Below are 24,169 nucleotides of genomic sequence, written 5' to 3'. Positions count from 1 at the left end.
TTATTATGAGCAGACCCAGTTGTAGGCTGTCAGAAATTTCTCGCGTTTAATCTCTGTATTTACAAATACGAAAATCACGCACTAAGAGTGGGTGCTTTTATAGAAGAAGTCGAGACGCTTTTACGAGGTTTCATGAGGACTTGAGGCACGTTTTGGATCTAGTCTGACAAACAAATCGCTTGGAGATCGATTCAAGATCAACACGGATTCAAGATTCTGAACATATTTTATAGTATTTTAGCAACTTTAGGTACTTTTACCATTAACAGTACCGAGTAAAAGTAAAGAGTTAGTAACCTTTATCTGTAACTAATTACTACCTTTTGTTGAAAGTAACTGTCAAATGTAACCGCGGTTAATTACTTTTGCCGTTTGTTTGCAAGCACTTATAATGAAGGTTCTACCTGTGAAATTGGCACTCCTGCTGAAGGAGTTTTGCTGTGTGGAGAGAGATGTTTCGACCCAAGCGATGGACTGCTAGGGATAACTACCCTACATGCTCTCAAGTCTCCGGTGCGCTAACCAGGGAGGAGGAAGGAGGAAAGATAATTTTATGAAAATATTTCGCACCATAACTGCAAAAGAAAAGCATGCAATAGCATTTTACGTATACAGGTACTACAGCATATAGTATCGTTTTAAATGAGGGGGGCCCAACGGAAGCTACATTCCGACATCTCCTCCCACCTTTTGTCATTGAAGGTCAACTGAGATCATCTGGAGGGCTGGAGGTCCCTTCACCGATGAAACGACAGTCGGAAAGAGGCATCCTTCAGGCACACGCATATTGCTCGACGGAATCTTGAAAAAAGAGCGGGGAAAGGTTAGTCAGGCATAGGCCGACTTACTATTCCTTCCATAAAAAGAAAAGAAAAAAAAAGGCAAGAAAAGAAAAAGAAAAGGGTATGTTTGTATCGCCTACTTGTTTTCATCGCCAGCGTTAGGTATTGCCCGGTAGGTATGTAATGAGCTCATTTGAGTAAAAACTAAATAATATTTTTCCCGTTACAAAAACGCAATAGAAAGGAAATCAACTGCAAAGGGTGTGATCTACTTAGCTGCTTCAAATCCTTCACAGCATAAAATTACGACGCAGATACAAATACATAAAGGAACGAGTCAGAGGCTTCCGCGAAGAATAATTCCCAAAGGGTGGTTCTGCAAGAGTCCTTGATGCCAACAGATGGTTGCTCCCCGTGTGAACCACATACATGCGCTTTTGTTTATCGTTTCTCTTGCACGTGTGCGATGGAAGCGCATTAGTATGTAATGGCACAATAGAAACAGCCTTTCCCCTTTAGAAATATGCCACCGAGGACAGAAAGTAAAGATTTCTTTTGTTGAGAGATTGCTTCCTTCGTTCCTGTTTATAAACAGAAAGCGGATATAAAGAACACCGGCTTGGACGGTGGGCGCTAAAACTCCAACAGTATGACGACACTATCGTTTACAAGTCCGGCAAACGACATCTACAGCGTTTACCTTGCCTGGAGGCTTTCTCAATAACAAATAGCTTTACCACTCTACCACCACTTTTCCTGTTTGAATGCTAGTGATCCCACGCAGCCCAATATCTTGGCCTAATATTGGCTGAATATCGGCAATATTGGACCAGTATAGCCAATATGTCGTGCTGCTTGGGATAATGTGCTGTAAGGTTAGAACGTCTCAGCTTCTAGGTCGTGCCTATATCACAGACTATACGCTTCCAAAGACAGCGTCGTACACCTACCCAGCATAACTCAAGGCGATGTTTTTTTTTTTTTTTTTTGAACCCGGGATATCGGCTATTATTCGGGGTCAAAGGAAGTTTTTGCTCGACGCAACCGTACAGAAATGCTTGTGTACAGAATGCTTGCGTCTAGAGAATTTCGGAGAGAATGCATCAGAATCTGTTTAGCAGCGTAGATTTCTGTTGCAGGAACCCACTCACTCATTGGCCCCTATGAAGGTCCTGTGCTCCATCGTGGGGTTCTTCACCTATTTATGGACTTCCTGTCGTCCACTGGATTGCTCCAGACACTTTCTTTCTCGTATTTTCATTTTTCCTTCATCATCTTCATATAATGTTCCACGTGCAATGTGGTAGGGTACCGCACCACCGCGGTGAAATACCTTAATCGCATCGACATCATCTATTGTTGCTGCTGTTGCAGGAATCATGACCAGAAGCGTATCGAGCAAAATATTACGAGAAATTGAGGAGGGGATTTCACCCTCGTTTTCCCTCTCTCATGTGGGGGCTTCAACCCCCAAGCAATACTGAAGGTTCAGGTGAAGGCAGGTGAGTCCATCCTCGCTACACAATAAGAAAAAAAAACATTTTTTGATACGTCTCTCAAACAGAATTGGTGCTTGTAGGAAGAGGAACCATCGACAGGGAACGTCTGTCTTCTGTTTGCTGACGCCACCTGCTAACGCTTACAACACTGACACTGACAGTTCCTTCCTGCACAAATATACAGCTGCAGATGACACACACTCTTGCTTCCACCGGCTTCGCAAACACAGGACATGCTTCTTGTCAAGTTTTTGGCAGAAATGACGAAATGCTCTGAGACCCGGCGCTCAGGCGAGCATCCGACTACAGAACAGATGACACAAATTGCGGAGGATGTCGACAGTAAATTCGCGTGGCTACGTGCAAGAAAACCTCAGTTAATCCAATATTTCAAAGAGACTGCGATTGATCAATTAAAAAAAAAAACGAAATTTCGGAGAATGCATTTTCTAATTGATTCAAATGCAGCCTTCCGTTCGACAATTATCTCGCCGTATATCCTTGGGTTTTCCGTTCGAAGTGGACAGCTTCGCCGCCAGTGTTCGATGTAGCGCCGTTACCGTAATCGATACTTTTTTCGGTATCCAAGTGCGGATCGCGATACTTTTTTTAAATCGGTATCGGAAGAGTATTTCCGTTACAAATTTATGATAACGCTTTGGATAACAAACTTACAGATAATGAAAAAAGAAAACTGTTATCTTTGCACATGCGTATAGCAATGTCGGACGTTGTAGGTGCCTATCTTTTAGTCCACATTCTACGATCACTTGACATCAAGCGCCTGTTAGACTGATTCGACCGATAACGACCTGATTTGTGGAAGCTTCCAAACCAATGAAATTGGGCCACGGCTGGGACCGAGGTTATTAAAGACGAGACGAGATTTTGTTTTCAAACACTACAGCTACACAAAAGGGAAGGTAAGCTGTTCCTCTCTCTCTCTCTCGCTTCCGAAATCCTTGTGGTACATCAGCTGCAGTACTTCTAGCCGAAACAACTCAGTAGCCAATCTCAGTAGCCAAATATAGCGAATCTTTGCCGAAGGGTCATGACTACTTTTTATTGAAAGATCGCTTAGAAAGCGAATGGTATACATCCATTTCTGGTCCTACTGGAACTACTTGGTCAGTTAACTTGCTTTTGTGTACAATACTTCCTTCGCTTTGGGGAACACCCAAAACGAATTTTTCTTGATGGATCTTCGCTGCCAGCTAGCTCGCTTTTAATTTTTTTGATATCCCCGATGTTTTCTACGCCGAGACTGGGAGTAGGTTCGAGCACTGGCTATGTTTTTGCTCACACTGCGAGGGAAATATTCCAGGCTACGAAGTGTGCCCAGGACGAAGAGCATGCCGCGTAAGGAAGATCACTTGGAAGTAAAACTTTAACCAATCCCCAATGTTTCAATTAAATGGAAGTTGGTAAAGTTTGTGCTGCTGGTGTTATGCAGCAGATGAGAACCGAGGATTGCTTCGTTATATGTGTAGCTCTTTCCTTTCACTGAAACTGCAACCACGACACGGAAATGTCTCGTTTCAGATGTCCATCCCGCAGTGGTGGTGCCTAGCAGTCGCCGCTCTGGCATGGACATGCACAGAGGCCTCCTGGTCCAGTATGTTCACCGACTTCATACCTACGACTCCTCCAGCAACGAAGCAAAACAATACACTCACGAGTAAGTGCGAGTCAAACTCCTTTTACTTGTTACGTCCACTGCATCATCCGTTTGCGGCCCCACGAGAATTCTCTGGCATGCAACGCAACCCTGAAACCGAGCCTTTGGTTTGACAGCTCATGAAGGACAATATTACGACGCCGTGGTGGAACAGCTACTCAGCAACGTCATGGAAGCGCATGGTCTGCATGACAAGCGAAGAGAGAAGCGGAGCACGGACGATTTTTCAATTAAAGACACATTCGGTGAGCCACCCTTTATGCCCCATGTTGTTCTAACAGGTGGCGGCGGTTGGGCGAACCCCCCAAACGTCAGTTCATATATTGGATTTCCCTCTCACCCCTTCCCTACTAGCACTTCAACAACGAATCCCCCCACCCAAACCAAACCTAGGGCCTGGTTCTAACTCCTATCCTGTTTTACGCTCGTCTGATAGCCGATACTCCGAGCTGTCCACGTCCATACGCCATTCACAGCAACCGCTGCTTCGCGGCGCAAACACATAATTAAAAACTACGCATTTGAAGCGGAAGGACTTTGAGCCAATATTGGAAGGGTCATGATTTTTAGACTGTGGATACTTGGAAAAATTTAGTCGGAGGAGTTCGCACCTCTAAAAGTTGAGGAATATTGGAACAAAATGGCAAATATGGGAGTTTAAGGCCCGGTTTCACCAACGCCGACTAACATTTGAACCGAGATCAACGGTAACGCTGCTTCACTAAAGGGAGTAACTGTCAGTGAAACATTCGTTACGTCACCAACTAACGTTTGTAAAAAAAGAATTTAGTTTTAGCAACCCTTGATCTCTGTTCAAAGTTAACCAGTGTTGGTGAAACCGGGCCTAAATCGCGCTATTTAAGGTACAGGATGTCCAATTGGAACGTGGTTTATGTAGGTAACTTTCAAACTGATCAAATCATTCTCCCAAACGACCCTGGGGAGAGCGTTACGATGTTCAAACTCATGTTCGAAGGTTTTTGTATTGAAATACGTACTGCAAAATCTCCTTTTCTTGGACGTTCGTCTGTTGAAAGACATAAATATAATTTATGTTGCTCCCATTGAGATCTAACTACTCAATAGAATGTTTCAATTCAAGAGACTCGGATAAGGTCAGCTAAACTTTATTATTGCAAAATTTGAGGATTTCAAAGTGCGAGCTTCTCAAAACTGGTTCAAGATCCAAGTTATGGCATAGAACTGCATTCCTCATACTCCAACATAACCAGATAATTTAACGCAACATCAAGGGCATTACAATTGCTCAGCACGAGGCTGCTGCACATAACCACTTCCAGCACATGCTTATGAATCTGATCACCATGGTTGTTTTTGGGCGACCGACAAATATATTGTTAGGAACACGTTACTTTGCCCTCAATACCAAAGAGGATCTGGAATATGGGCTGGCAACTATGCTCTTGCATAAACTTGAGAAACATTCCCATATCCATGTGATGGTCCCTAGTTGGGTTTTGTTTTGTATGAAATGCTACTTCTCTGAAACCATCAAACTTCCTCAACGTGTCCATGTTCTCATTGCACTCCAAGGTGTAGTCTTCTCTGTGTTTAAGTCCGATCCTTTGCCACGTGAGACTCTTGATTCTGCCCCAGACCTCTGCACAATTTTCGGTGGGACCTTCGAAACAGATTATTCCGGGTTTTCCAGGCATGCAGAACCCGGAGATGAGGTCTCCAGTACTGCATTCTAGAATGGTCCGTCTTTTTGTCTTGTTATAAATATGGTGGCTGGAAAGGCAACATGTTATGTAGACATTCATCTCTCCCTTGTTTTGGCTATGCTGGATCACAGCTGGTCATTTGCATTAATCAATTTCTTCATTCCCAGCATAACTATGGCTTGTGGCTTACCTGAGCTTTTCAAAACAGCCCTAGACAATTGACAATTCTGAGTCAATCGCGGTACGGAGCTAGGCTCTGTCATAAGCATAGCTCATAGTCAAACCCATATCAGTTACTCAGATGTGGATCTAAAGGGGGATGTCCTGACCCCTCCTCAATTTGTCTTCACATACACCTTCAATAAACCCTATATAGTACATGCCCCCCTCAGAAAAACCATGGATCTGCCCCTGTTAGAACTGCTATCTTGACTCGCTCAGACGAGCTGTTTAAGCGATACCCCCCAAAGTGACTGTCTGGATCCGCACCTGACACTGTGGTTCCCCCATCTGTAATTCAATCCCACCCCAGGAAATCTTTATTTACCTCACTATCCAAAGCCTGCTGAATGTCCGCGGTTCCTCTACTACCGGAGGGGAGGTACTTTCTGCTTGGACACAATACTTTGCGAAATGTTCAATTATCCACTCCACTGCACTGGAAACACACAAGCATCCAGATGGCTGTTCAGAAACAAATTGCAAAAGGTCCTTGTTCAAGATGCTGCGTGCTTCCCTGGTCAAGCGTGCAGACCTTGCACTTATTTCAAGGGACGCGTTGTTCGGATAGCCATGCGGCAAATGGATGTCGACGTCCACTTGACCCTGAAAGTGCACGAAAGTCTCCGAATGTGAACTGGGAAGGCTCATCAACGGGTGCTGTACCCTGTACACATTGGCCACTTAATGCAACGTAGGTCTACAACTCACTTCTGGAAGCTGTAATGCAAACAGAAAATCCAGCCACGATGAAACTGCACTGCATTTTTGTTGCAAGAAATCCTGATACTCTGAAACTGCTGTCGAGTTGACTACTTGAAACTCGTCATTCGGATACATGCTCCATAGCATTTCCACCTCTGCTAACTGCAGACTTATGTTTTCGCAAAGTTCCTCTTTTGACATTGTAATACCTTTTTATAAACAGTTGAATGTCTTGTGTGTCGAATAAAATTGCTACAAGGTAAAAGCACTCGCCACGTTACCTGCCTGTACGGCAATGTTGATAAACATAGTGGTGTGGTCGGGTGGATAGATAGCGGCCAATAACGGCCTTCCCTTTCTATCGGGCAGTACCATACGCCACCTAGCCTGCTAGAAAGTGCAAAAGAACTGCATTTTAGGTAATTAATGTAGTATTCCGATAGTATTTATTTCCTTTCCTTCGCCACCAGTCGTTCAATCTAGATTTCGCCACTACCACTGCGTCCATCCCACAGTTCTCAAAACAAAACTCCTCTCAAAGCTCGGCGCTCGGCGCCCTCCATCGCAAGACAGCGCGCGCCGCCTGTCGTCGCTTTAGAAATTGTTTCGTAGAATTAGCCGGCGACGCGCGAAGTTTGAAATGACAATGTTGATGGTTCCGTGTTGATGCAAATTTCTCAATCTACTACCGATATACATCTGCGTTCCCTCGGGTCTGCTCATCTCTTGCATAGAACTCCGTAATGAGGCCCCATAATGTTGTCCTCATTTTGCCTGTAAGAAGGTAACGTTCAGATTGGAAAGGGTTAACATGACTCATTGAAAGATGGAAGTCACTGAAAAGCTTAGCTAGCTGTAGGACTCGAACCCACATCTTCTGGATTACCCGTCCAGGGCTCTACCACTTGAGCTAAGCTAACACATTGTTCATGATTAATTTCTTAGGCACTTGAGGCCTTGTTTGTATTTGTCCTTTCTATGTTGTTCTAGCCTCAGAACATCAGTTCTCTCAGGACTCATTGATTTTCAGGTGCCCATAGACTTCAGTTCTTGATACCGGTAGTCACCCTTTGCGAGCAACAGATATTTTCTAGTCTTCTGCAATATGACAACAAGCTTTTCGCTGTCTGCATTTCTGTCGCAACACGCCATGCACCTCCAACCTTAACAGTTGGCTTTTTAGAGGTAAGCAGCAAATGCTGTCTATTCCCTGTCTCATAATTGGTTCTTTTATGTCTAGGGGAACTTGTGGAAACCGCTGGCAAGTACCAAATGTGTGGATCCTATCATGGCCATAGCATTTGTCTTCAACAATAAACTGTACATCGTCACGGCGGACGCGGGATTAGGTGACTGTTCATGACTCTGCATACTCGGAGCTCTTCCTAATATCAATCTTATTTTATAGAAAATGGAGCGGAGCTCATGTTTTTCGACAAGGACACTCGAAAGATATACATCGATCATACCATCCATAGCGTTCGACCAACCGCTCTTGCCTTCTGGAAGATGTGAGTGTAAAGTAAATTTCTTACTCGCCATTGATTCTACTTCACTTGTCAGGCAATCTACGGGAGAGTATAACATGGCGTTAGCGAACTCTGGGAAGGAGGTTTCGACGTCAGTCTACAGCTGGAAAGGCGAGTGCTGCTGTCTCTCGAGAAAGTTCCTATTATCAACGAAATATTCTTCCAGCCACTTACTTCGACAAGTATGCTACATTAGAAAGCAAGGTTGTCCGTGACTTGGAGCCCTTCGCCATTCACAGTGCAGACTTCCTAGTCGTGGTCAACCAGAGGTTTTCGGAGGACGCTGCCAAAGTCAGCACAATCATCTACAAGTACGATCTCTCTCAAAATGCATGGAAGACTTTTCAGCAAATCCCTACGTTCGCTGCGATGGATGCAGAGTTCTTCTCTATGGGACGCCATCCCAACAGCAAGGATTTCTTTCTGGCAATTGCAAATCATTATGAACAAGGTAAGCCTATTCAAGGGAGGACCTGGACTGGACAGTTCCTGTGTCTCCGTTGTTCCTATATGCGCGTGACGTATTCTTTGACATCGACAGTTTGAAGCCTTCCAAATATTTAACTCTTATCACTTGGTGTGCTTGATTACTCTTTTGATCTTAACCGCAGCTTCCCAGTTCTTACAAATTATTGTAATTGAACGCAAAAGTTATTTGCTCTTTGTCTGTATGTATGAACGTTGACAGGTGTCCAACTAATGTTCTCAACTCATCTAAGCGTTTGCTGTAAATCTCGTGCTGTTTGTCAACCTAGTTTTAGGTTCAATTAATTTCACGGCCACCCGCACACTGCGGTGCGTATATGTACCAACGTTATTTCTCATTTATAATACAGTGGACAGGCAGCGAAACTACGCAGTGGATTCTATCGTTTACAAATACGTGGAAGGTAAATTCGTGCCCTTCCAATGCCTGCACACGACCGGAGCGACCAAGATCGCGGCTTACGAAGGCCAAGCCGGGGAGTTCCTCTTGGCTGTGGCCAGTCTATATGAGCCTGTACACTTGTACCAGTACAACGGATGGCGGTTCGTCTTGGCTAACGTACAGTACACCCGAGCTACAATGAGTCCTGGAGTTCGACACGTCCACTTTTACCGTGGTCCGTACAGCAAGGAGGTCTTAATGGGTGAGACTTTACTTGCTGGCTAACGTCTGTTACAGGAGTCGTTTCTGCCGCAATCAGTGATGTCGTTGTTGCTAAAATTTCTCATCGAATGGCTGTCTGTTGCGCATGTGCAAACTCGTAAGTCTAATATTTTACCACGTGACCTGAACATTCTACCTTCAGGAACACACCCAAAATTTGGGAAGCGCGAATTTCCCGACAAAATGAGTTTCTAAGAATGTGCGCAACGGTGGCGCCCTCGCATAAGCTATACTCCTGGCGTGTGGTGATATCAAGTCAGTCAGCACAATTTCTTAGCTGCCGAGAATGGTTTGCTAACGAAAGCGGCCAGTCGAGACGGGCGGCGGGAACTGCAAAAGGGAGTAAAAAAAACAACACAAAAAACTATGAAATCTAAACTAAATACATAAAGCACACATAACCTATATTCACTTCTACGTGTATCTGATCTGACACGTCCATCATGTATCTGACTCAACTGAAAGTCTGAAACTAACGGGCTTACAGCGAATACGTTTTAGTGTAGAGCCTGTGCCCGCAGTACAAAAACATTTTTGCTACCTTGGTAATAGAAAAAGCTGACTCTCGGTGGCCTTTTAAGCGCGCAGTTTAAAATAGCCGCTCCATATCCCCTCAACCTCCCTCAAAAATTTTCCTCACCTCAATGTCCGTGAGGTGACGGTGAGGGCACCCTCGTCTGCCCTCGTGAGGATGCCCACCTCTGCTGCGGGGTGCACCGTGAAGGTTGGGCGTCCGCGTATGTCGCGATAGACGCAGACGCTGTGGCCTTTAGTAAGAGTGAGTAGACATCACGACAGATTTTGGCACTCGTACACAAGTGAAAGCAGGCATGAAAGCGAGGTGTGTGTGATGCATCGAAAGCGTCGCGTACTCCGCATGCGAGCGCATTTATGAGAAACATCCTGGTCTGCTGCCACGGACTCCCTGCTAGTGCAGAATAGCGGTCACTGCGTGGCTTTTTTCTTTTTTAATTTGTGGGCGGCTTCTTAACCCCCCTCCCCCCTTGGAACGACAGTTTTGGAACCACTGGTGTATGGTATACTAAAACTCACTATTGTCTCCGGTGCATTGACAACAAATTTCCAAATGTTCAACACCGCCTGTTCTCAGAGTGGGTATCCTCGTAGTTCAATTTAAACGTCTTCAAAGCCCCGCAGCGTCAGTGAACTTCGTGTCCTTATCATTGGATTTCTGACCTCGGTGTTGTCCTGCCAGCGAGCTGGTGTATTGAGGGTGAACGATCCCAGCGTATTTTCCTATCCTGCACCGCTGAGCACACCTGCGAATACAAAGTCTGTCGCAGGTGTGTCCAACCCAAGCGCTGAGGGTCCAGGACTATACAAAGTAACCTTCTACCACGACGACCAAATTGAGCGTTGGTACGAAGACAGCCTCAAGTGGTGCCACGACTCCAGGGCTTTATCGACGGAAGACACCGCAGCGAGCTTGGTGTCTCAGCTGGACGGAGTGTTCTACACAGACCGCACCGAATCCATCCATCTCGTCGGAGAGGTGGTATTTCAAGACCTACAGGTCGCTCACTCAATCAGAGCACCGGAGTTCCAAGAACTTGCTACTGGAGAACGCTACAGCATGAAGAACTTGAGAGACCTAGAGAACCTCGAAATTGAGCTGCTTCAGATGAAAGACACGATAGAACGTCTGATCAGCGACCTGGAGAACGCGCTCAAGCTCACTGGCGATCAATTGCTGACTGGTAAGTCTACTGAAAATGTCCATATATCGCGGTATAATCGGAACGCTTCAAGGTTCGTGACTAGTATGTACGTCGTAGGTCTGTACTTATTAGAGGCAAACTACGTCCACCTACCTTTTCCACCACTAGCTATTCGCCAGAAACGCAACTTCCTATTTTTCCCCTTTACCAGCGGCCAAGTAGATCCGCACTTTGGTGGTGGGTTCCAATCCTACCACGAAGACAAATCGGCATAAGATCGTACGGCGCAGCTTGATCTTCTCTATATCCTAAAGAGCGCCAGAAAACTCCAATCCTACCACCGCAGGTGTCCCTCGCACTCATTTTCCTACTGTCCTGTCTACGCTCATAGCCCCAGTTGCTTCGCGGTGCTAATAGTCGATGAACGGAACCAATATGAATTTTTACTCGATAGGAGCATCTTCTGTTTTAACGCAGGTGATTACCACTTGGACAATCTCCAACTGGACTGCGCAGATTGCCATCTCGAGACTACCTACATGAACAAGGAGGACGTAACTAACTTGCGGGGAAGATTATTTTTTACTGACGCTCCAACTTCGGTCAACGTGCCAATGTCATTTCAATATTTGACGGCGCCCAAGTTAGCCGTTGACGGTACAGTGAATGGCATGAATACGTCAAAGTTGGTCACGTTGTCTGAGAATCACGTACTCACTGGAAACCTGCGTTTCGCAACTCCGGTCTTTACCAAGGATGTCTCCCTGTCTGGCCTTCTGGGAGGACACACATTTTCCTCGCAACATTTTATGCTCACCCAAGGTGACCAGACTGTTACGGCTGGATATGCGATACCAGATACCAGCGTCCACGCTCTTCAGGTACTCGTGCTGCATCTCATGAAATTGCTTTGTTAGTGAACATGGAGACAAGTCCTGAAGCAAAAATGATCGGATTACACTGAATGTGCATTGCGCTTTTTAAGGATGAAAGAACGGTCGTTGCCACGAAAGCAACAAGTAATTAACGACAAGGCAAGGAGTCTTATGGAAGAACGCGACAGAATAGAGACAACCACACGGAGACTCGCAATAAATTTCTCAATCTTTTCAGACGGTCGCAATTAAAGTTGATAGTCGGTAACGTGCTGAGCTCAACATAGAGGGTTCGATCCGGCGAGGACGGTAGCAATGTGGAGGAGGTAAACATTGCTTCCAGCATCGTGTCTGAGATAGTCCGCAGTCCTACCACGTGCAGCATGTAGCCACATAATTGCGGGCGGACTCACCTTGTCGGTCCCCTAGAGGCCATACGATGGTATGCTTTGTACAGCCTAAGGTGAAACCCCATTTCATTACCAAATTATAGAATATTCAGAGTTCGATTCAGTTCCTAATAACCGCATAGTGTGAGCAGATGTCAAGGATAAGCACCTCAGCTATTTATCTTTACTTACCTGTGGCTTCCTTCGCTCATTTTTTTCCATCATTCGCGAGCAATGTAACTATGCAGAGGAGGTAGACCCGAGCCTTCCTCGGCAGAGACCCTGAAAGCCGGACACTTGGCGAAACTTATCCTGTGGTCACGGGTGGTTTGACCACCACGTACACTCCGGGACATTTGCGACTGCTGTGTAAGACTCGTATACCGGGTCCTCTACAAATATTTTTTCCGATAATTGGAAGGCCAGATGTATTTAGCACAATGGTGCTGACAACTTTCTCCTGTCCCACTGCCTTCCAGGTGCGAGGCTTGTGCAATGGAATTGACTTCAACAAATTTTATGCCACTGCCCTCACCACCAACGGGAATCATTTTGTCAGCGGCCACAAGACTTTCCAGCAAATTGCAGTGAACGGCATTCTGCACATGGATAAAGGTGGATTGCTCAATGGAGCAGACCTCGTAGACCTTTGGAAGAATGTTATGTGGACACACGGCGACCAGATATCTCTCGGTACGGTGCTTTACTCGTGTGTAGAAGTAACTGAGAACGGGGACTCCCGGACGCTAAAATAAGGGGTGTGCTTGTGGTCACTCTACCCCTGCCAGTCACAGCGCTACATCTAATGTTCTTTTCTGAATAACTGAGAAAGCTAGGGGCGCCATATGAATAAACCGGCAGGAAGTTTCATAGTGATACAGGCTCCGATATCCCAGAGTGTAATATGAAATTCCGCTCGTGTTGTGCATTGAGTGTGCAGGACGTGCAGTTCTGTTTTATAAACTGATTTGTCACAATACTCACACGGTCCTTAACGGGGCTCCAGACGCTTTATTTCTGGTATTTTCATCCTTCCCTTATCTTCATATAATGTTTCATGTGCAATGGGGTAAGGTACCGCACCACCGCGGTGGAACTCTCAATCTCATCATTTGATCTTAATCTCGTCTATTAACGGTGCATTACCGGTTGGTCTTACAAACAATTGAATACCGGTAATGACATAAAATGGAAGCACTGGATTTCTCTAGAAACATGATTAGTAATAGTATTTTTGAAGTTGAATCTTGAATCTGAGTTATGATGGCGTAGGACGGGAAAGAGCTGTAGTTTTGTATAGCTAGTGGACGTTAGATTTTGATGGGAAGATGTAGTGTGGTGACTGCAAGAGTGGGTGCATGATATATTTTACGAAGAAGGCCCGATATTTCACAACTGAGCGAGAGTTCAGGTAGGGACTGAAACTTTCAGAGTACTTTTAAGGCACGAACGAGACTAAAGAGGTGTGATGAACCGTGCAGCGCGGTTTTTGAAAGATTCTGAAGCATTGAAGTTCCATACGCTTGACCCGTATTCCAATGTAGGCCGTACGTTGTTTATAATTTCCCCTGATGTTCGCTGAGCGTAGTATGTTGTTAACATGAGTAGCCCACGGGAGATTGTTAAATGTACGCAACCATATTTGTTTACTCAACTAAGGACCCGTTAATGTAATACCCTTGACATTGAGAATGCGAGCGGGAAAAGCGAACGTATTTGCATTTGTTAGTGTTGTGGAATATACCCCACCTTGTACAACAAGCGGTGATGTTTAGGTCATTTTGGTAAGGTTAATGAATCGGCAGAAGAGGTTATAAATCAAGCAGTCATCTGCTGATAAGAAACTGACTCGAATATTGTTAATGAATTTGAGCAATAGTAGTTGCCCAGGAAGGGAGCCTTGTGGTACTCCGGAAATTACTGGGGAGGAAATGTTGCTGGCGTATACTAGCTGCGCGTATTAATCCTTCTTTGCCCGCTAGCATTTACATGTACAGCTAATTACTAAACCATCATTCCAGCGATTCACAACTACAGTAATGCTCGCTTCATCGAAATGAAGGTAGATGGCACCGTAAATGGCCTCCAGCTACCGGGCCCCGACACTGTGCTTATCCACCAGAACGTCAATATTCCTGCGGAAAAGGTTTTCCTTAGAGACACTTACATCAAAGAGCTCCACGTTAACTGGGCAATAAACGGTATCAGGCGCTTGAAAGACACCGCTTCAGGTAAGCGTTCTGGTTCCATGCTGGAGATAAGTTAACTTCCCCTATCTTTCCAGATTGGAGGGGACAACTGGACATTCTTGTGAAGACCCCATCCCAGATAATACCGGGTCAGACTGGCTTTCTCACATGATGCGTTTGTCTTGTCGCTAATGCAGAGTTCCGAAGGCGCTTTGAGCGAGGACAGTTGTATTCTTTTGACAATCCTCATCTTGTCTTTGTCTCCGCTTCACTAGCGGCTAGGCTTGGTGATAGTCATGCTGAAAACTGTTCGGTTCGAATACTGTTTTATTATATACTACTCCAACTCTTGCTGCTGTGCTCTGCCTACATTTGTACAAAGCTCACAGCACCTGTCCCTTCGCGACGCTAACACCAAATAAAAAAATTCCTGCTTGGCGCACTCGCTATGCTCCAACACAGACCTTGGGTGCAAAAAGCCATGCAAGGTGGGGCAAGACGCGACATTTTTTGCTCGACGCCGCCTGTCTCAGGCGCGTTGCTCCGTGAGCTTGGAGATCGTAGCTCACTCAGCATGTCCGCTTTACTGCACGTGAGAATTGTTCGGATTGGTGTATGCGTTGAAGAGACTTTTGCTTCTGCTTGGAATGTAAGGACCCGTCAAAAAGTCGCGGTTTTCTGTAGTCCTTTTTTCTTGTCATTTGTGCAGCAGCCCTTATTCTGTCACTGAAAGTCCGCGTCCGATTTCTTTATTCATTCATCTACATATATGCAAAATATGAGCGCTCTTGGTTATCCGGTGTTGAACAGAAAAATTAACGCATTCGATGATATGTACGGGGCAAGACGCGACAATTTAATGTAATTTAAATTTAATCAAACCTTAATGTAATTTAGAAACGGATAGGTCAAATATTAGATGGTTTTATGCTTGTTCCTCAGATTTTTTTTATTGCATAGGATTTTCCAGCAAAGCAAAAGCGAGCGAACAGCGACACATCAAACTGCCGGTGCCTTATTTGCAAAGGACTGTGGAGCAAAGCAGCACCGGGTTCTATCTGGTTTTATTGCACATCATGTGGGCGGTTGGCTTAAAGGAGTTGTGTAGGGGCCCACGGGCTTTACTTTCTCTGCTTGGATTGCAAAAACTAATGTGTGTAGTTCATTACCACGGCGTGTCTCATCTTGCCCCACGCGATGTCTCGTCTTGCCCCAAGTGTTGGGGCAAGATGAGAATCTGCGTTTTTGAATTTCTTGTTCGGTGTTTATTTTAGACTGCTACGTCCGTTCTGCATTTGTAGGTCGGAGGAAGCTCTAGACCCCTGAGGATGTGCCTATGGCTAGTCTTTTTTTTTTAAACACCAAGAATAAAAATTCATATTGAATTGCAAATTTCTCATCTTGCCCTACCACGTTTTTCTTCAGGTCGCAAGACATTTAAGTCGATTGTGCTAAACCAGCATAGCGCCGTTGGAAGATTTGTCGATGGCGTCGACCTATCTGAACTGGCCGCTCTCATGCGCACGAGACGCACTCCAGTCATGAACGGTAACGACCGGAAACTCGGGTAATCTGAGGCGATATCTCAATATGTGTTACTCTCGCAGGTACCTGGACGTTCGAAGGCAATGTGGTCTTTAAGGACAGGGTCCTTTTGGGTGGCTTCGTCAACGGACGTAGATTAGATGACTTGTACGGGCGTGCACTGCGCTTGGACGCCCCAGTGTTCCCCAACCGTGAAAGGGTCGTCTTCACGAAAAACCTTCTGGTCCGGGACAATAGTTTGTTTCCATGGGTTGCGATATCTCGAAGCTAATGTAATAGTCGCTATGCAATGTTCACTTTGCGAACTACCAACCTGATCTAAGACACTGTCAAAGTTGGTTTATATTATTCTTTTTTCGCCACGATTGCTTCTAGCCTGTAAATGACACCATGTTGTCGGATATTCAAGATATCAATCGTTTATCCTACCGGTAATTCACCATGATATTCACTTATCTAGGCAGCATCCAGGACAAGCGAGTTAGTCGTCCGTGTAATGGCGTATCCTACTAGAAATGATTCAGTCTATTATGTTCCAATCTATTGGGAATTAGTGCAGCGAATACCCATGCCTTCCTGGTGGGAATTTTGTCGAACGTTTATTAGACGTTGCATCGCTTTAAGAGTTATTTTTCCGCACACAGCAGTAACATACTCGTCTATTTTTCGTCCCCCAGGCGAAGGACGTTCACTGCCGAGATGTGAACGGTTTCCACGTACCATCGTCCTTCGTGCTACGTCACGGACCTAAAGTGATGAGTGGAGAGAAAGGGTTTCACCATCTTGGCTTTACCGGTGACGTCAAAGTAAAGGGACTCGTCAATGGTGTTGACTTGGGCGTCATCAACGATACCCTCTTCTCCAGAGGAAATCAGGTACCGCAAGCTCTAAAATACGGAGCAGACTGTCTCGTCTGCTCCTTCGTATTTTTCCGTGTTCCCCTAGTCCGTGTCCCTGTGCGTGCTTACTCCTCGAGTTCAAAATGTTTCCCTCATCGTCATCCGCAAGTTCTGGCAGTTTCATAGTACCGTAATTTCGCGCGTATTAGCCGCAGGACCTGTTTTTACGAACGTTTTGAAACTTTTCGAGCAGATTAGCCGCGGGCAATACGAGGTGACTGATTTGTGCAACAAAGGAGACCACAGGGAAGGCTTAACTCTGTGGTCCAGAGGGGTCCGGTCCGGATGGTGTACAATAAAAGAAATCAGTTCTAGTGTTCTACGAAGATCGGACTTCGCCCTTGTATTTTTTCATGGATCGACAGGTCATTGGCCTTCAAGAAGGCATGAATCAGTAACAACTTTGGTTAGAGCTGCTTGGGAGAAGACACCAGGAAGGTGAATTTACTCTAGTGTGGACGTGCCCCTGTTATGCATTGTTCGTGCATTGGCAGGGCGGCGCTGTTCGAGAAACACTGTCGCCCTTTCGGTTAAAACCTGGGTATGAGGAAAGTACCAGGGCAAAATAGTTATCAGATAAGCCGCACCGGTGGATAAGCCGCAGAGTGGCCGTGAGAAAAAAAATCTCTCGTAAGCCGCGGCTAATACGCGTGAAATTACGGTAAATATGCAACACAGGAACGCGGACACAGAATGCAGACAGGACATCTGATACACAGGATGCTGTCATTGTGTCCGCGTTTCTGTGCTGCATATATTTTCTATGAATCTATACCAACTACCCCGCCTCCACACACTCGTTCGTTCTGCCAGTAAGCGCTTCTCCAGTGCAGCTTCTCATTCCTCTTCTTAGTCATGTCTTTTGACAGTCGTCGCTCTTTCCCAATATTTGTGGTGTTAACGCGGGTGCGAAAAATAAACCTACGGAAAGCTAGGAATTATCGGGAAATAACAAAGCCCGAAACCCTATGAGTGACGGTAAACATAAATGCTGAGACTTCCGCGTGCACAGGTCGAAACGGGACTCGCCTTGACATCACGTCCTGTACACTCTAGGAAAAAAAAAACAATTTTACTCCCTTTGAGGATTACATGCATTGCCGCAAAAATTACTCCCTTTCGGGATTAAATGAATGTCAGAGTGGAGACTGCATTTAACGCTCTGTTCTAAAGGTCCCAGGTACACAACTCGTATGCATGAATGAAAATACTTTGAATTAATCTGCCAACCGCGATATGTCGAGGGATATAAAATCTTGCGACACGCAACGCAGAGGGCACAATTTCTCGAGAAACCTCTAATTATTTTTTCCCCTTTGTGTGGGTGGCAACATGCTAAGTTATATAGTCTTATTCCATCAAATTCACGAAGGTAACTTATTTACGTAGACTTGCATTCAGGAGACCATTTGCGACGTTCAGTGATTATTTGCAGTCCATTGGAGTAAATATTGGGGTTATGGGACCAAAAAGGGGGAGTAATTGCAATCTAGGGGTCTACAATTGCTCCTCATTGTACTCCTTCTTTTTTCTTTTCTTAGAGCGTAGTTGCGTCTCTAGCACTCGTTGAAGAATAAACTTGTTGCTTCTAGGTCGTTAAGGTGCCAAAGATCTTCAAGCAGAACGTTCACATCAAACACTTGATTGTGAGAAAATCAATCAATGGAGTCAGCATCGCGGAGTTCTGTCGACTGAATGAGGTCTGCGTTTTCACGGCTCCCAAGGACTTCGAGTCAATCACAGTAAAAGGCGGTGTAGCTGCTCATAACCTAATCGCACGTGCTACGCTGAATGGCATTTGCGTTTCAGAACTTTTCCGAGACACTATGCTTTACTCTGGTAAGTGAATGTGTCCGTGCATGTTCGTAGTTCATCTGTTTGAACTTTCGGTATTAAGTGTTCGAGGGGTAGCCAGTTTGACTTCGTCAAAACTCACATCCCCATTTTTTTCTTTATTCACATCACATCTTAGTTCAATTTCCTTTCTACATTCAGCTCCACAAACAATCCGAGGACACAAGATATTCGCAAACCTCACCATACCTCGCATGACAAATATCCAAACCAGCAACTTCTCTGGGTTCAAGCTTGCTCAACTCTACGCCGACGCTGTCCTGCTTAACGCTGATCAAACAATCACCAGTAAAAAGATCTTCAAGGCCCCTGTCATGACTCGCAACTTCCAGTTCCATTCTCAACTGGACGGAATTTCTCCAGAGGACCTCAGGGACTGGATGCTTCAAGGCATCGACCAAACAGTTTTGGCAGACCTCATCTTCCAGGGAGACCTCGAAACCCTCGGCGACCTCAAAGTACAAGACACTATAAATGAAGTAGACCTGAAAGCCCTCGTAAGCAGGATTGCGTTCAAGAACGAACAAACAACGTTTACGGGACCCGTGCACTTTGGCTTCGTAGCAAGCATGGGAGACGTTAACGTCACCGGCACAGTACAAGGCATAGACGTCTCCGAAGAAGTTGTCGACAAAACGAGAGACGTGGTTGTTACTGGACGGAAGTATCTCAAGAGCGGCTTCGACGTCGGAGGTGATATGTGGGTGGACGGATTCTTGGACTCTGTCAAGGTTGAAGACCTGTGCGCCAAAGCTGTGACAACGGGTGGCAGGAAAATAGTCACAGCGCCGACAACGATTGTGGGAGATGTGACGTTCCATGATGGAGCTCAACTTGGTGGATACCTGGCAGGTGTTAATGTTAAAGAATTACAATATTCGTGCCTCAAACTGAGCGGAGGTGTTGCAACGGGACCCAAATACTTCAAGGAACTTGTCGTAGAAGGAGTGAGTTACTCGTTTTGTGATAATCTCGACGCGCAATTGGTAGCATTGGTTATGACAAGATGGGAGACGACCGGGAATGTGTACCTGTTGGCTATAAAATCTCACTGCGCCGTTGTCTATTAGCGTGACTGGGCATCTGAACTGACGTACACACTAGCTACGAGAAAGGATTCCGTGCGCTCGTTAAAAGATGGCGCGTGCTAATTTTCAGCCACTATCTCTGAGAGGGAGCCTTAATGGAAGGAACCTAGACTACATGAAGCAGAACCTCATGAGCCTCACCCATGACCAAGTTGTTTCAGCGAAGCTCAAGATGCTCAATATGGATGTTCGAGGTAAAGAGTCTCACTTCATCTATAGGGTTCCCACACTGCAGGTTTGCGGCCCCTACCGGTAAGGTTGTCTGGTATTGTCCACTATTTTGTTAACTAACCCCACCTGTGACATAAACATCGCCGCTGGTCCCAAGTTCCACAACGAAGCGGCTTGCGAGATGAGTGAAACACTGTTTTGCCTCTTTCTTTTCTTTGAAGCGCTCCATTCTGTCGATAGCGCCATCGCTTCAACGTTTTCATCACGTATTGTCTGTCTGTCATAGGCTCTGAGGATGCATAATCTTGTATGTGATCATCATAGCGTCTTAGGCCGGTTTCACACTACCGTGTTTGTCGTCAGTTTACTTCAAAAATACAACCTAAACTTAACCGAGCTCCGTAGATTACAATGATTCCGCGCGGTTTGGTTCCGTTAAAAACGCGGACAAGAAAAACTTTAGTGTAAAATCGGCCTTGTAGAAATAGCGTAAAAACACTGCGTTGATGAGTTCTGTGCAACCCTCACACTTTAATCTCGCGAGCCAATTGTTTTGGAACTTTGGATAAGCGTCGATGCATGTTCATTCCGCATGTGGGGTTAACTCATAAAAAAAATCAAATCTTTGACTCGGAGGAGCACGACCCCGCCTGAATTAGCGTGAAAATCCCCCCATACCTTATGCACAGGACCTCTTCGAACCAGAGGATTCGACACGGCTTCGGTGAACGGCGTCAACCTACCACGCTTCGTGAAATCTGTCTTAAGGACCATGGGGAATCAGGTGGTCGTTGCTCCTTGCCAATTCGTCAACGTATCCTTCGGCGGTAAGCTTCTACGCCTCGAAACTGGCCAGGATGCCGACGATGAGCTTTTGCTTCTTACAGATGTTACCGTCCGTGGTTCCGTCAACGGCGTCCGCTTACCAGATGACATCCTGACCAAGTCCCGAGTCAATGTTGTAGCCGGACCACTAGAGATCATAGGCGATGCCACTGTTACGGAAGCCTTGACTATGCCTGAATCTGCCCTTCTACAAGGAGTGGATGTCTTGTCGTGGGCCAGAGATGCCGTTCTCAACGACGGTCGCGAATATTTCATAAGAGGCCGAAAAACTTTCAACAATCTCCATGTTGCCGGTGCACAGTAAGGACAGCTCCGTAAATTGCTGCGATTCTCGCTGTTGAATGTGTCTGTATGTGTATGTGCTATTTAAATTGAATGTACTTTTTCTCCCCACACATTATTCGTTGCGTACGTTTTTCTGTACACGTGGACTCTACTCGTGTCATAAGCAAAACCTTGTATGCAGGGTACATGGCCAAGTGGACGGTGTGACTGTATCCCCTCAGGAGCTCCTACTGACGACTGGGAACCAGATTATCACCGGCAGAAAGATTTTCAAACATGACCTAGTGGTTAATGAGATTCGCACGTCAGGTCCCGTCAATGGGATTAACATTCAAGATTTCGTCAACAGCGCGGTGAGCCAAGTCTAGACTTCCACGCAGAGACTGTATTTCAACTTCTACTGTCGTAAACTTGTCACGAGCTATCTACTATGCCGACCAATTTATGTTAATTTAAGTTCGCTCATCTGGCCTCGAGCATTTGTCGCATGATTCCTTTTTGATCCAAGTCACCACTACAGAATAGTTAAAGAAAATGCGATGGCAATATATAATTTGTAGCACGGGTTCTCCGTGATTGGCCCTCGTATTCCATCTTTACCGGTTAATTTTCAAAACCCGTATTAGATGCTGAAGAGCAGACCGAATACTGTGACAGCGCCGAAGATATTCTTCGGGGGATTCAAAGTTCTGTCTCTGCGGACCATGGGCAGGATTGGCAATGTCAGCGTGGATCGGCTACGACTGACTCCTCGGTCTGTCGGAGCACTGCAGCCCCTGAAGCAGCAGCTCCACATCCATGGCGAACGTATCGCGCAGTTCGATAGAGCGTTCAAAGGTAAACAATTTCCGTGACTCAGTTTTCAGTTCGTGATTGAAGTGTCACTCTCGAATTCCCACCAAGTTTATGCACTTGCAATTTCTGTGTCTCGAATGGGTTACCAGAACTACCTTTTTGAGCACTGTACCAGAACCGCGGAGCGGAAAGGTGTCTTGCTAGAATGCGCACCCACTCTTAGAGAAACCGAAACTACGAGATTTTGGATACTATTTCAAAAATTCGTGAAATGTTCACTGACTATTTTATATTTGTTGCACTAAATCTGGGCGACACTGATTCTGTACTGAACCCATTTCTGTTTAGTTGAGCATTTTAGTGAAGCAGTCTAACTTTACCTACTACATTAAGCGCTCGTTCTTAATGTCTTACTTGAGTGGGCCTTCTCGCTTCCAGACCAAGCCATCCTGGTGTCCTACTACTACAATGTATTCGCTTTCACTGTGGGTGCTTCACGGTCCATGACCTACGCACAGCTTGTAAGCAGCCCCGAAGACCTGATACTTATAAGTTTAGGAGGTAACAACGATGCTTGTAGCACGATGAAAGTTTTTATGATGCCTCGGAATCAGGTTCGCCTCGCACACGTACACTTGGTGAGTATTTTTGGTAGACCTTACTTCTAGATCTCACCTTCCTTCCACCATGATAATGCAGGACATTCCGATCGCGCAAGGTTCATCTATTCACCACCTGTCCTTACCAAGCACGGACTTTATTGTAGTTGTTAATAAGAACAGTGCGAAGGCGTGTTCTGGTTTCAAGCCTACAAATCGAGTCCTCGGTAAGGTTAATGAAAAACAGAATTTAAAAGAAACACACAGGTATTCATATTAACCTTTGTAGGAGATGGCGACGGGTCGTTGGAGATCTTCCGTTGGAACCCACAGCAAAAGCGTGCTGAGCTGTACCAAGTGATCAAGTTGGCCGCCTTGCGCAGCGTGTCTGTCTTCCGTCAAGATGCATCTTCCTGCGTTGCCGCCATCGCCGACGACTCCCTCAAAATTATTTGCATCCGGAACCCTTCAGAGGGATTCAGACTAGTGCAGAACTTGCAGATTCACTACAGCACAGACGTAAGCAACACTACTGACATGGTTTCTGATCACTCACTTTGGACAACATTTTTCAGGTTTCTGCATATCGCTGTCCAACAGACAGTTCTGTGCTCGTTGCTGTGTCTGCTTCTCAGCTAGGGCAGTACGACAAACTGTTCATCTACCACTGGTCTAATAGTGGGCTGAAGAAACTGGCCAGTATCCCATTTGTTTCAGTCAGTTCCATCGCTACAGTCGGCCATGGCGGGAACTGCTTTGTCATCGTCGGACAGAATCAAGTTGGCGGTTCCCAGTTGCCAGTCTCTGTTTACAGGTGACTACTTCTGTCGCAGTCTACAATGCCTATGGCTAACCTCAACAATGACCGTAACTTCTTTAGCTTCAACATGTACATCAATTTCGAGTAGACAAATGCTATCTAGCAACCTCCGGTCCAATGGACTGTACGTGCAAAAATACTGATAGCTTTTCTGACGAGATTTGTTAAGGTGTCCCAAGATTGTGGGTTAGAACTGATGAGATTTCGAGGCATGTTCCTCGGGTCAACTCGTCGCTCATGGTCTCCTCGCTGCATAATGCCAACACAGGAAGAAAAAAAAAATCCGACTTGTGTACGGAGGATGTCCATGAGTGCTGAAACTGTTCTTCTTGGTCAGGTACGTCCACAACGAACCTCAGAAGATATTTGAAACTCAGAAACTGATGGCAGGCGACGTCAAAGGCATGTCTTGGATAAAATCTCCTGATGGGAAATCACCCTTGCTCTTCGTGCACTTGGAAGGCGGAGAGAAGAACCTCAAAGTGTTTTCATTCAAGGGTGCATCAGGTTTTGTCCAGGTGGACGCCCTACAATTTCATGGTAAGCCTTCTTGGAGATTCTTGTAGTTAGGAAGAATTAGTTTCCTTCTACCCTGCAGGCAACTTCCATGATGTCCGTGTCTTCAGAAGATCGGATGGCCATCACTTGATCACAATGTCCGGAAACGAAGACGAGCCGTCGGCTGTTGTACTCATCTCGAAACTCAAAGGGAAACCTTCCAACTGACGCAGTTTTGCTTTGTTATATCTTATAACCCACCGCATTCGTATACGCCTTTGGGTCATCCCGGGAACAACGTTACTTATACAGAATATATTTTTATCAAATGTCTGTGGTGGCTTTTTCTTGGCTGCGGAGTCTTGGGGAAGTTTTGCTGACCTTTAGGCA

At 45.6% G+C, this 24,169-nt stretch overlaps 2 protein-coding genes across 2 annotated transcripts; one reads left to right on the top strand and one right to left on the bottom strand.

Moving 5' to 3' along the window:
- The first annotated feature begins 3,085 nt into the window (after positions 1–3,085).
- Positions 3,086–24,112, top strand: LOC135395065 (uncharacterized). Its single transcript, XM_064626262.1, has 30 exons — positions 3,086–3,204; positions 3,824–3,959; positions 4,076–4,204; positions 7,599–7,753; positions 7,809–7,917; positions 7,977–8,079; positions 8,132–8,208; positions 8,264–8,548; positions 8,934–9,227; positions 10,552–10,965; positions 11,404–11,807; positions 12,670–12,883; positions 14,212–14,421; positions 14,475–14,528; positions 15,805–15,927; positions 15,987–16,147; positions 16,602–16,799; positions 18,416–18,662; positions 18,819–19,624; positions 19,836–19,959; positions 20,626–20,763; positions 20,824–21,082; positions 21,249–21,420; positions 21,694–21,904; positions 22,301–22,500; positions 22,562–22,688; positions 22,751–22,980; positions 23,037–23,275; positions 23,619–23,821; positions 23,880–24,112. The coding sequence occupies exons 2-30, from the start codon at positions 3,824–3,826 to the stop codon at positions 24,005–24,007; spliced, it is 6,150 nt and encodes a 2,049-aa protein (XP_064482332.1). The 5' UTR covers positions 3,086–3,204; the 3' UTR covers positions 24,008–24,112.
- LOC135396269 (RWD domain-containing protein 2A-like) lies at positions 5,071–6,900 on the bottom strand. The gene is made up of 3 exons (XM_064627291.1): positions 6,575–6,900; positions 6,192–6,469; positions 5,071–5,711 (listed from the first exon to the last, which is right to left on the bottom strand). Exons 1-3 carry the CDS (start codon positions 6,767–6,769, stop codon positions 5,318–5,320), a joined length of 867 nt encoding a protein of 288 aa, XP_064483361.1. The 5' UTR covers positions 6,770–6,900; the 3' UTR covers positions 5,071–5,317.
- Positions 24,113–24,169: the final 57 nt, after the last annotated feature.

The sequence above is a fragment of the Ornithodoros turicata genome, chromosome 5 (assembly GCF_037126465.1).
Source record: "Ornithodoros turicata isolate Travis chromosome 5, ASM3712646v1, whole genome shotgun sequence".
Taxonomy (NCBI): domain Eukaryota; kingdom Metazoa; phylum Arthropoda; class Arachnida; order Ixodida; family Argasidae; genus Ornithodoros; species Ornithodoros turicata.
The sequence above is the reverse complement of the archived record's forward strand: the minus strand, read 5'-3'. Positions and strand labels throughout refer to the sequence as shown.